Source organism: Pongo abelii, chromosome 16 (assembly GCF_028885655.2).
Source record: "Pongo abelii isolate AG06213 chromosome 16, NHGRI_mPonAbe1-v2.0_pri, whole genome shotgun sequence".
In the NCBI taxonomy this organism is placed as follows: domain Eukaryota; kingdom Metazoa; phylum Chordata; class Mammalia; order Primates; family Hominidae; genus Pongo; species Pongo abelii.
Genome location: NC_072001.2, coordinates 81,467,984 through 81,484,451, shown reverse-complemented (window position 1 = coordinate 81,484,451; position 16,468 = coordinate 81,467,984). Strand labels below are relative to the sequence as shown.

Sequence of the window (16,468 nt, the reverse complement as noted above, 5' to 3'; positions counted from 1 at the left end):
AACTCCCTGGGCACCGCTGTTCCTCCACCTTCCCCCAGTATTGATTACTTGCATCCACTCTGCAGGATTCCCTAATGAGGCACTGTCCAGCATGGGGCTGGGCCCTGCTGTGCTTTTCCCTGAGGAGCCTTTACCTGCCCGACCCAGCGCCTCTCACCCTCTCTTGCCCTTTCTCTCTTTCCAGCACTTTCCACATCCGGATCTGAGGACACTGCCGAGGCTGCAGGGGCCTAGAAGTCCACTGTCCTGCCCTGCAGTCACATGGGTGTGGCCTCCAAGCTCCCCAGGAAAGCAGTGGCAGCCTCTGGGGTTTACACCACGAATATATCCTGTGGCCCTTTCAGCAAAAAAAAAAAAACCTTAACCAGGAAGGGGGCCTGTGAGGGTTAGGACCCTTCCCACAGCCCCCCTGTGGTCCAGCCCCGGGACCCATGGCCTCTCTCCAGGCCCTCCGCACCCCGCCCCATACCCCAGTCCTTTCCTACTCCAGAAATGCTCCCCACCCCCTCAGAGGGAAAGGCAGATAACCCAACAGGAGGTGGTGGGGTCTGACATGTCCAAGTGCTGGCAGACACCCTGGTCACCCAGGACAGAGCGGAAAAAAAAAAAAGAGGTCAGGGTTTTAACGAGCTATGCAATCTTTTTCCAAAACCCAAGGTTGGGCTGCTCCCCACCCCTGCCTGTTCCCCTTCCTCCGGCCTCCTTCACAATGTGAAGCTGTGGGTGCAGTGGGCCCAAGGGCTCTTGCTGCTGTCTCTGCCTCTGGGTCATGAGTACCACCCTGCCTGCCCTCCCCAACACCGTGGAATCCTCACTGGTGTGTGCTGTCCACAGATTTGTGAACTCCTGGTATTAAAACACTTTTGCATCCCTGTGCTCTCCATGTCTGCTAATGTTAGGAAATGTTTGAGTGTACCTTTGCTTCTGATCCTTGAAATCCCACCATTGGCGTCTCTCCTCTCAGCATTAGGCAGTGCCTCCTGCTTTAGGCACTAACTTTGATCTCAGTGCGTGTGCCATCGGGAGGAAAACACATCCATGCCCCGAACCTTCCGTGAATTCCCTGATAGTATCTTTGGTTAACATTCGGGAGTGCTGACCACTCAGGCACAGGAACAGTTACTTCAGTCTCAATCCTTAAACCCCCAAGGAGGGAGGGACTCTTACAGGCCTATATTTCAGGAAAAGCTGCATAGCCAATTGGTCACTAAGAGTAGATTTCCCACAAATGCGACCTGAGCCAGCTCTGCCCAGGGTCAGGGCAGGGAGGAGGGGCACCTATGGTGTTCTCTCTGGAGATGATCAGTCCTGTTTTCTGCATTCCGGGCCTGGGGGTAGTTGGGAGCGGGGCAGCAAGCCAGCTGTCTACCCTTATAGAGAAGGGGACATGTGGATAGGAAGGGAAGTGACACACAAAACAGGAAGCTTCCTGAGGGACAGAGCTCCAGGAAGAGCCAGCCTGACCTGAGGGCACAGCTGGAGCAAAGAGGCCTGGAGCAGAGGATGTGACTTCTGGCCCTCCCCTCCTTTTCGCTGATGGGGCCACAAGGAGGGGAACTGGTTTTGTTCTCAGTAGCAATTGCATGATGTCACTTGGCCAGTTAGAAAGGTGTCTGTCCTAGCACACAGCCTGCCACACATTGGGTAAGTGCTCAGTAGTGGGAGGCAGGTTTAGTCAGTCTGCCTGGGCCTCAGCATGCTCATCTGAGAAATGGGGGTGGTGACCCCTGCCTTTGGCCAGTCTCATTCCTCTCCAGCCTTGATTCCCTCCTGTGCATGGATGGGAGGCACAAGGAAAGCAGGACATAGCCAGGAGCTGCAGGCAGCTGGAAGGTCTTCTTCCACCTGCTCTCAGGCAGGCACCTCGGCTGTCTCGGAGCCTAGTTCTGTAGAAGGCTGGATGAGTCTCAGGATGCAAAGGGTGCCTTTAAGTGAGCTGAGGCCTTTGTGATAACCCCTGGCACGGCCTGGGTACCAGGAAACACACTGGTGGGCTGCCGGATGCCAGGCCCTCAGAATTTGTGCTTCCTGTCCGTGAAGAAGAGCCTCCGAAGCTTGTCAGGCTGCAAGGAAGGAGGAGATACTGAGGCCTGGGGTCGCTGGACAGAGAGGGAAAGACCCCGGCTCCGAGGACCTCTCATTGACCTTGGGTTGGGGGCCCAAGCCCAGGACATGAGGCCAGGTTGGAATTCTGATGGTTAATTCCACAAGCCTTTCCCAGTGCCTGAAATCCCACCTTCAGCTCCCCAATTTCAGATGCAGGGTTCACCCTCTTCTGGCTAAGGAGAGAAGGGGAAGAGGAGGGTAGAAAGGGTGGCGGGCCTCACCTTACCTCCCTGGAGTGCCCTGGTCTCCCCTGACCCACAGCTGGGAGCCTCAGGATGCACTGGTGTCCAAGGTAGTGTGGGGTGAGGCTGTACCCAGGCCCACAGAGATGGGAGAGGACATGGGGCAGCCGCAGGGAAAGAGCAGACATGGGATGTGGCTTCTAAGGGTTTCCACTGTCGGGTCTGTGGTCCCCGGAGAGTCAGGATCTCAAAGGCTGCTATCCATGGGGTGTGTGGGCACAGCCCTGCCCTGAGGGAGGAGCCGTCAGTACTTCCTGGGAAGATCTTTCCACCAGGAGTTCGGGCAGGAAGATCTGCATGTGCCTCACTGAGATCAGAGGACTTGCCCATGGGGAAGGGACTCCCAGGTTTTATTGTCTCTGGGTATAGGCAGAGTGTAGTTGGGACCGAGGGCTCCAGAGAGTTCATCTGCCTCCCTGAGAACCCTGGACCAGGCCCACTCCTGGCCACCGCTCTCCACACTCCTGGTCCCCTCTCCTCCTTACTTACCAGGCCCCTGCAGAAACTGAGAAGGAGGGGAAAGGACCCCTGGTCTGCTGCAGAGAAAGCCCTTAGAAGGTCCTGGAAGCCCCCAGCTTACACCCAAATCTAGCAGCTGCCTCTCCCACCAACACCACCACCACCACTGCCACCACCACCACCCCAGAGATCCTCAGAATAATAGCTGTGTTCATCAAGAGCCCTCTCTGGGCTGTGTCCTGAGCAGGAGAGGATGTCTAGCATTATCCTCTGGGCACCTACCCCTGGATACAAGCAGAGGATCAGCCCATTTTACAGATGAGGGAATGGAGGTCCTGGGTGGGGTTGCTAACCAAGAATATAGATGCCCAGTTAAATTTACATTTTGAATAAACAAATGAATAATTGTGGTATTTAAGACATACTTTAAAATGGTTTTTGTTTTGTTTTGGTTTGGTTTTTTGTTTGTTTTTTTAAACAGGGTCTCACTTTGTCTCCCAGGCTGGAGTGCAGTGGTGCAATCTTGACTCATTGCAACTTTAACCTCCCAGGTTCAAGCGATCCTCCTGCTTCTGCCCCCCAGGTAGCTGAGGCTACAGGCCACCACGCCTGGCAATTTTTTGTATTTTTTCTTAGAGATGGGATTTTGCCACGTTGCCCAGGCTGGTCTCAAACTCCCAAGCTCAAGCAATCCACCTGCCTCAGCTTCCCAAAGGGCTAGGATTACAGACATGAGCCACCATGCCCGGCCTCAAAAATATTTGTTGTTTATCTGTAATTCAGGTTTAACTGGTTGTCCTGGAATTTGTCTTGCCCAAAGCTACAAGGCGAGGGAGTAGGAGCAAAGGGGCCATTCTCCTGCTCCCAGAGGCGCTAAGACCCCTGCAGAGGCTGAGAGGGAGGGGACGGGAACCCTGATCTGCTGTAGAGAATGCCCTTAGAAGGGCCTGGAAGCCCCCATCTTACATCCAAATCTAGCAGCTGCCTCTCCCACCACCATCACCACCACTTCCAGGCAGATGTTAGGGCTGGACAATTCTGTGTACTTCCAGGTAGTGGTGGTCACCTGACCTGCCTATGCCTGGGGGCTACAGGTTGTCTCCTACCACCAGGTGCTCTCTAAGGGCTGGGAGCTGCCCCCCCAACCCCCATCATGGAGCTCACCTTGTGTGTCCGTCCAGTCTCCTTGCTCTTGGTTGCTGGGGTCTGCTTATAGGTGTTCCCAGGCTCTGAGAGCCCTGGGGTCCCTGAGATCCTCTTGTAGCCATGGTCCAAGGGCCCATGGACCTATGGGCTATATGTGGGACTGGCCCCAGGATGTGGGGCCCTGGCTGGGCCACCCCAGCAAGCTGGGATCTGCTCATAGGTACTGCCTTCTTGGTCTGGTGTGTCCCTGGCCTCTTGCAGGAGGCCTTCTGTCCCAATGAACTCATAGATATCTGCAGAGCTGCCCTGGGAGCAGGGCTGAGCCTCTTGGCTCAGCTTTGGAAACTCCTGCCTCCAGGTAGCCCCCAGGGATCCCATGGCATCAGAACACCCCCAGGAAGTGGGAGACTCTGTGGGACCCTGGTCTGAGCTCACCCCAGAGAGGACGGGCACCAGGCCATCAGGCCTGTTCTGTTCTCCATCTGAGAGTCTCCTTTGGGCCTCCCTGCCTGGGGAGTAGGCCTGGCTGCCAGCTGGAACTGGCCCATGCCTGCCGGACCCCTCTGTGCCCAAGCCTAGCTGTGCCTGGTTCATCTTCCTCAGGTCTGCATAGATGATGTCACTGGGGCCTCCAAAAGACTCTTCCAGGAGGGAGGAACTCCTCTCAGGGAGTGGAGACACTCTGATGGGAGCCTGGGGAGACAGGGACAGAGAAACTCTTAAGGGGCAGCCCATCACTAAGATGGCCTCTAGTAAAAACTCTCTCAGATAAGCCGAGGCGCCCTGTCTTGGCCGTAGTCTTCCTGCCTGTACATGCAAGGGTTGGATACATGACACTCAGGGTCCCTTCCAGCGCTCATGCTCTAGGACTTGTTCTTTTTTTTGTTTGTTTTTTGAGATGGAGTCTCGCTCTGTCGCCCAGGCTATAGTGCAGTGGCGCAATCTCAGCTCATTGCAACCTCAGCGTCCCGGGTTCAAGCTATTCTCCTGCCTCAGCCTCCTGAGTAGCTGGGATTACAGGCTCCCACCATCATGCCCAGGTAATTTTTGTATTTTTGTAGAGACAGGTTTTCCCCAAGTTGGCCAGGCTGGTCTCAAACTCCTGACCTCAGGTGATCCACCCGTCTCGGCCTCCCAAAATGCTGGGATTACAGGTGTGAGCCACCGCACCCAGCCTAGGACTCGTACTTTACCTTGGCATTCAAGGCCTTGGGTCACCAGCACTACCTCCCACCCAACTTTCCCCTCCTGTCCTCCTCCCACCTCCATTGTGGTCCACTGGTCCCTCAGTGGCCCCAAACCCACTCACTGCTCCATTTCCCTTCAGAGTGGCCCATCTCCAAGTCCATCACTCATTTGACAAATATTTAGTGAACACCAACTATGTGTCAGACAGTGTCCTAGGTGCCAAGGACTCTGGTGAGCAAGACTAACTCCTGGGAGTTTATATTCTAATCTGGGAGATGGGCAGCCTACTGCTGCGCTGTGTAGCACAATATGGTTTGATGTGCTATATGATGGGCAAATATATCACAAGACAATGGAGTGTGGGGGCATGATCAGTGCTACGAAGAACGAAGCAGCGTCCTGGGATAGAGAGAATGGCAGGTGGGGAAGGCAACATTTTCTGTCATGTAGGTGGGCGTTTCTGAGGTGATGATATTTAAGAAGAGAATGGAATGCAGTTAGAGTGTAAGCCATGCGGATATCTTGTAGGAAGAGCATCGCAGGCAGACGGTAGAGCCAGTGCAGAGGCCCTGAGGTAGGAGCAAGGTTGGTATGTCCAAGGATGATCTAGAAGGCCAAAGAAGCCAGAGAAAAGGCTTCACTGAAGCCTCCAGTGAAGAAGCAGAGGGTAGCACGGCATCTGGTGAGGCTCTTGTGGGCCCCGGTGAAGTGTTTAGGTTTTATTCTAAATATGAGGAGAAGCCGTTGGCACGCTGTGATCTGATATAAAGAAAAATCTTTCAGCCGGGCGCGGTGGCTCACGCTTGTAATCCTAGCACTTTGGGAGGCTGAGGCAGGCGGATCATCTGAAGTCAAGAATTCGAGACCAGCCTGGCCAACATGGCGAAAACCCGTCTCTACTAAAAATCCAAAAAAAAAAAAAAAAAAAAAAACATTAGCCAGGCATGGTGGCGTGCACCTGTAATCCCAGCTACTCAGGAGGCTGAGGCAGGGAAAATCACTTGGATCCAGGATGCAGAGATTGCAGTGAGCCGAGATGGTGCCACTGCCCTCTACTCTGGGTAACAGAGCGAGACTCTGTCTCAAAAATAAAAATAAAAATGGCTGGGCACAGTGGCTCATGCCTGTAATCCCAGCACTTTAGCCAAGGCGGGCAGATCACTTGAGGTCAAGAGTTCAAGACCCTGGCCAATATGTTGAAACCCTGTTGCTACTAAAAATACAAAAATTAGCCGGGTGTGGTGGCAGGTGCCTGTAATCCCAGCTCCTCGGGAGGCTGAGGCAGGAGAATCACTTGAACCCAGGAGAGGGCAGAGATTGCAGTGAGCCAAGATTGCACCATTGCATTCCAGCCTGGGCATCGCAGCAAGACTCTGTCTCAAAAAAAAAAAGAAAAAAAAGAAAAAGTCTTTCTGAGTCCATGGGGTGCTGCTATGGAGAAGAATAAAATATTGACTCACAGGCACCCCATGCTACAGCTTACTAAGGGATGTTCAGGCATTTCATATCCGTTTTCTCATTCAAGCTTCACAAGAACCTCAGGCATGGTAAACTGAGGCTCAGAGAAATTATGTGACTCACCTAAAGCCACATCGCTAGAAAATGGCCAAGCCAAGGCTTGAACCAAATCTAACTTGCCAGCAGCAGGCCATGGCATGGGTGAACCCTGGGTGATTCCAAGCTGGGTCTGCACCTCTGGGCCTGGCTCACCCTCCACAGCCAGAGAGGGTGGTTGGCCTGGCCTCAGGGTCTGACTGGGAGCACGGCACCCACATCCCTGGTCTGGCAACCCTGACTCTAGGTGGCCCGTAATGCTCCTCACCTCCATGCTTTCCTCCTGGGAGAGGTTCCGGGGACTCACATCCAGGATCTTCTGTGCGTGGAGGAAGGAGACCTGGGGCTTTGGAGAAGAGCAGGGGCTGGCGGCCTTGTCTGGGACCACTGTGGGGGATGCCGTGGCAGGCAGGTTTTCTGGGTCCACGATGGGCTGGTGGAGGCCCCGGGTGATGGCATCATACAGATCATTGTCCTCTGGCTGGGGGCATGGGGATACAGCAGACGTGTGGTCACACATGCCCAGCCAGTCTCCAGCTGCCTGCCTGAGACTGCTGGTAAGAGACTGCAACATTCCCACCAGGTCTCTGACCTCAGGTAAGACATCGCCACAGTCTCCCTTTTTCCAATAGGGATCATGACCCCACACCAAGTGCCCCTGGATGATAGTAAATAGGGAGGGCTTGAAAAATAGTATTCCTGAGTGATGGATACCCCAGGCCTGGGCTCCCTGCCCTATCACCCTCACCCTGGGGATGTGGGGTGCCTACCCGGGGGCAGGCAGCAGTCAGCGTCTCTTCGAAGGGCTCGAGCTGTGCCTCCTGGTAATGGTGCACAAGCTCAGCCGGGGTGCTGTGGCTCTGGGAGTCTCCTGAGATGATGTAACGCCGGTTTCGAAGCTGGTTGATAACAAAATGTCGGCAGCGATCGCTGCCCCTGCAACACAAGTGCTTGTGGTCTGGGGCTGCTGGTCACAGGCAGCCCAGCCTTGGCCCAGGGTCTGAGCTCTGTGCCTGGGTGCAGGAGAGGGGTCCCAGCTCTTGATCCAGAACAGACCTGCCTGACCTGGGGCCACTGTACCCCACTTGGAGCCATGGTGTGTTCTTCAGGAATCTACGGAGAGGTTTTCAAACCATGGAGCCCTGGGATCCTGGGAAGTACCTAAGCCTGCTCTGGTGGAGTCAGGGAGGGCACGGCTGTGACTGGAGTGAGGCAAGTGAGGCACTCATCTTGGGTGCGAAATTTAAAGGGGCACCAAAAAACTCAATCAAGAAAACGAATAACGCAGTATTTTAGAAAATCAAAATATATGAAAAAAATCCACAATGAACAAAACACCAAAGTTTTAAATAAAGACAGGATCCAACCCTGCACCTGTACAACTCAACCTCACCCTACTCCCCACCCTGCTGCAATGATGGAGTTCCAGCTCCCACTCCCTCTTTGGCCTGTAAAGTCACACCCTAAAATCCCACCCTCTTCATCTTCCTTTTTCCTAGAAGAATAACTTCTACACAATGATGTGCATACATCATAAATGTGCAGCTTGATGAATTTCCACATAGGAACCCTCCCACGTAACTGCCACTCAGATCAAGATATAAAACCTTTCCAGACCCCAGAAGACCTACTTGCACTCCCATCCAGTCAATGACCCCCAAAGGTAGCCACCATTCTGACACCTATCAGCATAGATTAGTCTTGCCCATTAGAGAACTTCTATAATACTTCTCTTTTGTGTCTAGCACCTTTCACTCAACATTATATCTTGGAGATTGATTCATGTCCCAGTAGAATTAGTTTCTTTTTTTTCTCATTTATATGTAGTATTCTAGTTAATGAAGAATCCACCATGTACCTATTCTGATGATAGACATTTAGGTTGTTTCCAGATTTGGGCTGTTATAAATAAAGCTGCTGTGAGCGTTCTTGTACATATCTTTTGGTGAATATGTACTCATTTCTGATGAGAATATACCAAGGAGTAGAGTTGGTGGGTCAAGGGTACCCTTGTGTTTGGCTTTAATAAATCATGCCAAATTGCTTTCTAAAATTATTGCAATGGGCCGGGCACAGTGGCTCATGCCTGTAATCCCAGCACTTTGAGAGGCCGAGGCAGGCAAATCACTTGAGGTCAGGAGTTCAAGGCCAGCTTGATCAATATGGTGAAACCCCATCTCTACTAAAAATTCAAAAAAAAAAAAAAAATAGCCGGTGTCATGGTGGTTGCCTGTAATCCCAGCTACTCGGGAGGCTGAGGTAGGAGAATTGCTTGAACCCTGGAGGCGGAGGTTGCAGTGGGCTGAGACCGTGCCATTGCACTCCAGCTGGGTGACAAGAGTGAAACTCCATCTCAAAAATAAAATAAAATAAAATAATTGCAATGTATGAGAGCTCCAGTTGTTCCACATATTCTGTCTTTCCATTATAGCCATCCATTGTGGCTTTAATTTGTGTTTCCCTGATAGCTAATGATGCTGAACATGTTTTCATATGCTTACGGGCCTTCTGAGTTTTTCTTTTTGGTAAAGTGCCTGCTCAGTTCTTTTGCTTTTATTTATTGAATTATCTGTTTTCGTCTTATTTGTACGAGGTCTTTATATATTCTGGATTTGAGTCCTTTGTTAGATATTTGTATTCTAATAGATAATTTCTTCAAGACTGCACCCTGACCTTTTTCTTCTCTTAATAATATCTTTTTATAAGAATTATAAAATTTTTATAAGAATTATAAAAATTCTTAATTTTGGCTAGGTGCAGTGGCTCACGCCTGTAATCCCAGCACTTTGGGAGGCTGAGGCAGGTGGATCACCGAAAGTCAGGAGATCGAGACCAGCCTGACCAATATGGTGAAACCCCGTCTCTACTAAAAATACGAAAATTAGCTGGGTGTGGTGGCGTGTGCCTGTAGTCCCAGCTAGTCGGGAGGCTGAGACAGGAGAATTGCTTGAACCCGGGAGGCAAAGGTGGCAGTGAGCAGAGATCGCGCCGCTGTGCTCTGGCCAGGGCGAGAGAGCGAGACTCCATCTCAAAAAAAAAAAAATAAATAAATAAATAAATAAATTTTAAAAAATTCTTAATTTTAGGGAAATCAAATTAATCACTCTTTTAAGATTCGTGCTTTTTGTGTCCTGTTTAAAAAATCTTGGCTTCTCATTTTCAAAGGCATTTTCATTTACCTATGACAATGTTTTCCTGTTTTCTTCTAGAAATGGTATTGTTTTGCTCTTCTTTCTTGGATCTACGATCCATCTAGAATTAATTAATTTTCATGTATGGTATGAGGTAGCAGTAATTGTTTTCCATTTAGATATCCAATTGCTCCTGCACCAATTATTGAAAAAACAAGCCTTTCCCCCACGGAATTGCAGTGATGCCTCTGTTGTAAATCTGGTAACCAAACATTTGGGACTGTTTTGGGACTCTATTCTGTTCATTTTTCTATTTGTATACCTTTGAGCAGTCCCACTTTGGTCTCTTTTGTAAGTTAGTATTCTCCCTAAGATCTCATCTGGGAAGAAACAAAACAAAAGAAAATTTAAAAATCCCCAAAGCTCAAAAGACATTTGAAAACTACTGAGTTAGTATATTTCAAAATGCCTAGCACAGTGTCTGGCACACAGAATAAAAATATTTTAACAATGATTAACATTTATTTAAAGTCCTTACTACATTTTATGCATTGTGCTAAACAGTTTTAAACGTATCAACTGATTGCACACTTTCATCAAGCCTATGAAGCACGTACTATCATATTCCCATTTTACACATGAGGAAATGGGGGAACAGAGAAGCAAAGTAACTTGCTCAAGGTAAGGGTTTGAACTGGGGCAGTCTGAATATGTGACAATTTTGAATCAGAATCTGAAGCCTTTTAAGTTTACTCTGGAGCCCTGGCCTCCCTCCCTACTTAGGGAAGCCTTCTTACCTCCTCTGAATTCCCCATCCTGACCGACCTACTCTTGGGACAAGACCTGACATCACCATCTTTGCTTTTGTCCTCGCTACCTTGTCTCCTTCTCTCTATCCCCACTGTCCTACCCTAGCCCAGACCTCATTATCTCACATCCAGGCAATTGCAGGAGTCCCCAGTGCCCCCATACCTCCAGCTCTGACTTCCAGTCCTCTCTCCATAGGCTGCCTAAAGGACCTATGCAAATACATTGAACCAGATCATCCTTCATGGTCTACAGACTTAGCCAGGCATCCAAGGCCATTCTAAGCTTTTTCCGCCCTCCCTTCCAGGCATTCCTCCAAAGGAACCAAGTGTTCTGCTGTACCCAGCAACCTGCAGCTCCCCCAGCACCCTTGTCTTTCATGCCTCTGTATTTTTGCACATGGCATTCCATCTACCAGAGACGCCCTCCTAAACCCCAACTACACCCTCCTTTCTGCCTAGCAACTTGTATTCTTCCTTCTGTCCTAGGTTCAAAGTTCACCTCTGTGAAGCCTCCCCTGAACCCCACTCACCTCCTTTGAAGGCCACGGCTTCATCCCTAGCATACGGCCAGCACTGCTCAGGAAGTGTCTGCTGAGCATGTGATGGATGAATGAGGGAGTCAGGAGTCAGGACCCAGGGAAATCCAGGCAATTTGGGCCAGTGGGGCCTCTGCACTAATCTGCAAGGCTAGGTTATGGCAGGATGAGTTTGCTTGCCCAGAGGGCTTCCCCTCTTACCTGTAGGACAAGATGTAGCCGGTGGTTCAGTCACTGAGGCGGATAAGGAAGGAACCAAGAGCTTTGTCCCTGAGTAGCTGCTCCGTCTGCCTGGGCAGAGGACATGCCATTAGCTGGGGTCTGTGCCCTAATGGCAGCAGGTGCAACCTGACTTAGGCCTCTCTCGGAATCCCTGCTGGCCATGCCTTTGGGTTCCAGACCTCCAACCCTTTACAGAGGAGCCACTCAGACCTGTGGATGGGTCTGTGGCCTGTCAGGGCTCAGCATGTGGTCTATCTGGGCCCAAATGATTAAGTTCAAGACTGTCTGGGGCTGGGTCAGGGTCTGAAGCCATATGCACCCCCCAACTCCCCACTGCAGCCTCACTAGCAGGCACATTGGTTGCTGACCCTGGCCACCCACTCTCCACCTGGATGGTTGTGTAGCAAGAATAAATCCACCCAGCTGGAGATATTGAGGTTTAGTGGGGAGTCCCTCCCTCAGAATCACTGTGTACAGTGCTGCAGGATGTGCACTACACACGAGCTTCTGCAGGGAGAAGATGCTGCTGTGTCTGAAGCAGCTAAAAGGGACTCATTCCTCTTCCTGTCCCCTTCAATCCCAGGCAGTTACAGAGATTTTCCACATGGTGCCAAATATTTTGGAGGCATGGTGAAAAGTTCCAGCTGTCTTGTGGTTTGGCAGTACACAGACCAGATATGTATTCCCTCACTCAGTTACTCACCAAATACTGAGTGCCTGCTCTATGCAGCTAAATCATTTGCAGGGCCAGGTGCTAAATGAAAACATGGGGCCCCTGGTTCAAAATGATTTAGAATTTCCAGACAGTGACAGCAGAGCATTAAACCAAATGTGGAGCCCTTTTGACCCTGTGCTGTTGCACGAGTCAGTGCCCATAAAGCTGGCCCTGGCTCTGTGCAGGTGCTGTGCCAGGACCTAAGGACTGGCTGGATTTGTCATTCCTTCATCAGGTGTTTTGGCTGCTTGGAGAGCCAGCCCAAATAGAAAGCCAAAACTGTATCTTGGCCTTTATACCTAGGGTAACCGTGCGTCCAGGTTTGCCTGGGATGGCCCCATTTATGACGGTTCTCCTAGCTTAGTTACTAATAGTGTTCCAGTTTGGACGATAAAAGATATGGTCCCCTAGTTACTCATCAAGTCAGGGCCTGGCCCTCTTTCTGTCCTCTGGCAGCCTGGCAGCCCCAGCCATCCTCAACTTGTACTAAAGTAGAGGCCATTGCCCTCCCCGACTCTGCCTACAGAAGCCACCACCAGAGGATGTGGCGCTCCTCAGTCTGTTCCCCTGTCTCCCGCCTCCAAGGGCCCCTGCGTAGCCCAGGGAAAGGATGGGAACCAGTCTGATCCAGAGTTCCCAGACCATTTTCTCAGCCCCAAGGAGCTGTGGGCTATGAGGGACCTGTGGGCAGAAGCAGCCTTACTTGTGGATGATGAATCCATGAAACCAGGGAGGCAGGGCACCGTTCTGTAGAATGAAGGGGGCCTGTGTCTCCATGAACCACTTCAGGGCAAGCTCCTGGAGCTCAGCCAGGGCCTGGCTGTCCCCTGACCCCTCAGGATCTCTCCCCAGGCTGAGCTGCTTTAGGCTGTCCTCCATGCTGGCAGGCACCAGAGTGGAAGCAGAGCGCAGCCAGTGCACATGCCTCTATATCTGTGTGTGCCCTGGCTCATTTGCCTGAGCCCATGCCCTACCCAAGGGCCCATAGCACACAGCAGCCCTATTGTCACCTCTGGGCTGGTGGCTGGTTCTCTCCTCTGATGCTTTGGGGTGGGGCACCTTGGCTGGCTGCAGACATGGGGGAACAATCACTGTAGCAGCCTGAGAGGGGTAGGGAAGGCCCTCCATGGCTTCCTGGCCAGCAGATAAGCTACCTCACTGGGTTTGGCCCTGTTCCCCACAACCTCCAGTCTTTGTCACAACTAAAGATCGGACCCTGGCAAAAGTCCACAGCACTGCCCCTGGGACAAAGCAGTGGATTTAAATTCTAGGTATCCTTCCTTCGTGGAGGCTACTTTTATTTTGATGGAGAAGTTCTGTGCTAACTAAGTCTTCCTTCCACTCAAGATTTATTGAGTCCCTACTGTGTGCCATGTAAATCCGGGCCCTGGGAATAAAGCAGTGAATAAAATAGCACTTTGCCCTCATGGCACATACATTCTAGAGGGAGACAAACAAATATATGCGTAGAATATAGAGTCAAATGAAATAAGCACTCCAAGACAAAGGCAGAAGAACAAGAGAGCACATGGGCTGCATTATACAAAAACAGAGTCAGGGGTCAGTGTCCAGGAGGTGACACTGGAACAGTGAAGGAGGAAGCCAAGCAGGTACCTGGGGGAGTAGACTCTTGTCAGCAGGGGGAAAGCACGTGCAAAGATGAAGAGGTGGGACTTTGTTGCAGATTTTGAAGAACAACCAGAAGCTCATGTCGTTTTAACAGAGAGGGGACTTCGGAGTAGATGGGTACCCTGGAAAGGCAGGGATAGGCCTCTGGTAGGAAGCTTTGGAGCAGTTAGGGCAATGGGACCATTTGTTCACACAAACATCCCTGAGTATCTAATGCGTTCCTGAGTTTCCTAGCAGAAATCCAGGCTGGGTGGATGGTGAGGCAGCAGATGGTGCAGTCAGCCTCAAGGATCTTGGTGAGACTCCCACTTCCACCGCACACTGACGTGAGACCACCCTGGGCAAGTAGCTGGGACTGACGTGGGGTCTCAAGAAACTTACTAAATTGTTGCAGAGAACTCAATTACCTCATCTGTAAAATGGGCATGAGGCAAAGCTACTTTCTAGACTCTAGGGTCATTATGAGGACTAAGTGAGAGGGCATAATGGTTGATAATGAAGGGGCATTTATATAAGTTCAAAAATAGGATGCAGGTACTGTTACGATATGACTGAAGTGATTTGTTGTCATTTCCCTGCTTAAAGCACTTGATATATAACTATCTCTGTCTAACTCATTCCACAGTAAGACAGAGATGCTTGGTTTCATTTTTCCTTGAGGCCAGACCTGTAATCCCAGCACTTTGGGAGGGCAAGGCAAGGTGGGAGGATCACTTGAGGCCAGGAGTTCATGGCCAGCCTGGGCAACATAGTGAGACCCTGTATCTAAAAAAGAAAATATCAGAACTAATCAATGGCGATAGAAGTTAAGATAGTGGTTACCTTGGGGACTGGGTGGGGAGCGAAAAGCTGCTGGTGCTGACAGTGTTCTATTTCTTGATCTGGTTGGTGGGTTGAGTGAGTGTGGATTGAGTGAGTTGAGTGAGAGTGCTCACTGTGTGAAGATTCACTGGCTCTGCACTCATGGTTCATGCATTTTTCTATGTCTATGTTCTACTTCAATGAAAAAGTTTAAAAAAATGAGGGTGTTACAGCCAGATTTCCTTGGTTCAAATTCCAGCATGCTAGCTATATGACCTTAACCAAATGATCTAACTTGTCCTGCTGTTAGGAAGGTTAGATGAGTTAAATCCTTAGAACAGTGTATGGAATAACATAGCGACTAGGATTAGCTATTAATTTGATGATGATGATGATGATGATGATGATGGTGGTGGTGGCGATGCAAGATTCTGAAATACAGAAGGTCCGCTCCTGTTGATAATTATAATTATTGTTATCATTACAACATCATCATGGGTTATCTGAAATCAAGATAAAAATGCCTGTAAGGGTGTGTGTGAGGCTTATAGTTCAGAGAACACACAAGGGCATGAGGCAAACCTGTGACCTCAATCTGGGCAGCTCTTTTATTTATTTATTTATTTATTTATTTATTTAGAGACAGAGTGTTGCTCTGTCACCCAGGCTGGAATGCAGTGGCACGATCTCCGTTCACTGCAACCTCTGCCTCCTGGGTTCAAGCGATTTTCCTGCCTCAGCCTCCTGAGTAGCTGGGACTACAGGCGCACGCCACCATGCCTGGCTAATTTTTTGTATTTTTAGTAGAGATGGGGTTTCACTGTCTTAGCCAGGATGGTTTTGATCTCCTGAGCTCTTTCTCATCTCTCAGCCACATTTTCCACATCCATGAAAAGGGTAACCATACTTAGCTCACCTGGGGATGGGGTGAAATACTACAGGTAGTGCTTTTCTCACAAGGACAAGCACATAGGCACATAGTAAGTGTTCTTGGAGGGTCTATTACTGGGAACATCACTTTTATAAACCATTAATTCCCAGCCTTGACACTGGAGGAGTCAACTCTTGCCAGGGGACATCCTAAGGGAACCATCATTCGCATACTTGCTAATTGGTCTTCCCTGTCACAAACATAAGCCAGGGATATAATGGCATCAGAACGGAAATCCCAGGCCTGGGCTGACAAGGACTGGAACTCTTTAAAATGGGAAAGGGAGCTGGGCATGATGGCTCACACCTATAATCCCAGCACTTTGGGACACCAAGGTAGGAGGATTGCTTGAGCTCAGGAGTTCAAGACTACCCTGGGAAACATAGCAAGGCCCCAACTCTACTAAAAAAATAAAAATAAAAATAAAAATAAAAATAAATTAGCCAGGTGTGGTGGTGTACACCTGTCGTTCCAGCTGCTTAGGAGGCTGGGGTGGAAGGATCGCTTGAGCCCAGGAGGTTGAGGCTACAGTGAACAATGATTGCACCACTGCACTCCAGCCTGGGCAACAGAGCAAGACCATGGCAAAAAAAAAAAAAAAAAAAAAAAAAAAATTGGGAAAGACGGGGAGGAGGAAGATAGGAAGATTACATCTTGATTTTCCCTAACCTTTCATTGAATTCAGCATTTCCTTCCATGGTGAATGATGCTGGGAACAAACCTCATTAGGGTTAGCAGCACCTGTTACTTTGTTACCAACAGAAATAACAGATATTTTCATATTATACTACAGCTGTTGCAGACTCTTGAGATATCATTTTTGCTCATCATTACCTCAAAATTACAGTAATTAGACCCAACTCTGGATCTTGTTACTTAATGTGCCAATAAAACATACCATGCAATATCACAAATATTTTTATAAACCCTATTTCGATATAATTTATTTCCATTGCTCTCTGTATTTTATTTTGTGCACTTAAAAAAATCTATTCTGAG

The 16,468-nt window shown here is 49.8% G+C and overlaps 2 protein-coding genes across 6 annotated transcripts in view; one reads left to right on the top strand and one right to left on the bottom strand.

Annotated features, from left to right (window-relative positions):
• The window catches only part of CIB2 (calcium and integrin binding family member 2), a 44,741-nt gene extending 43,869 nt beyond the window's left edge, over positions 1-872 (top strand). For all 5 annotated transcript variants that reach the window (XM_024232895.3, XM_024232893.3, XM_024232894.3 and 2 more), the window contains one exon: positions 185-872. In XM_024232895.3, the coding sequence (XP_024088663.1) occupies positions 185-206 (22 nt within the window). In that variant the 3' untranslated portion in view covers positions 207-872. The remainder of the gene's footprint in view (positions 1-184) is intronic.
• On the bottom strand, positions 658-12,987 carry SH2D7 (SH2 domain containing 7). The gene is given in 6 exon segments (XM_003778499.5): positions 658-2,063; positions 3,972-4,646; positions 6,964-7,176; positions 7,466-7,631; positions 11,373-11,462; positions 12,812-12,987. Coding segments are annotated over 6 exon segments (1,371 nt in total). The 3' UTR covers positions 658-2,012.
• Positions 12,988-16,468: the final 3,481 nt, after the last annotated feature.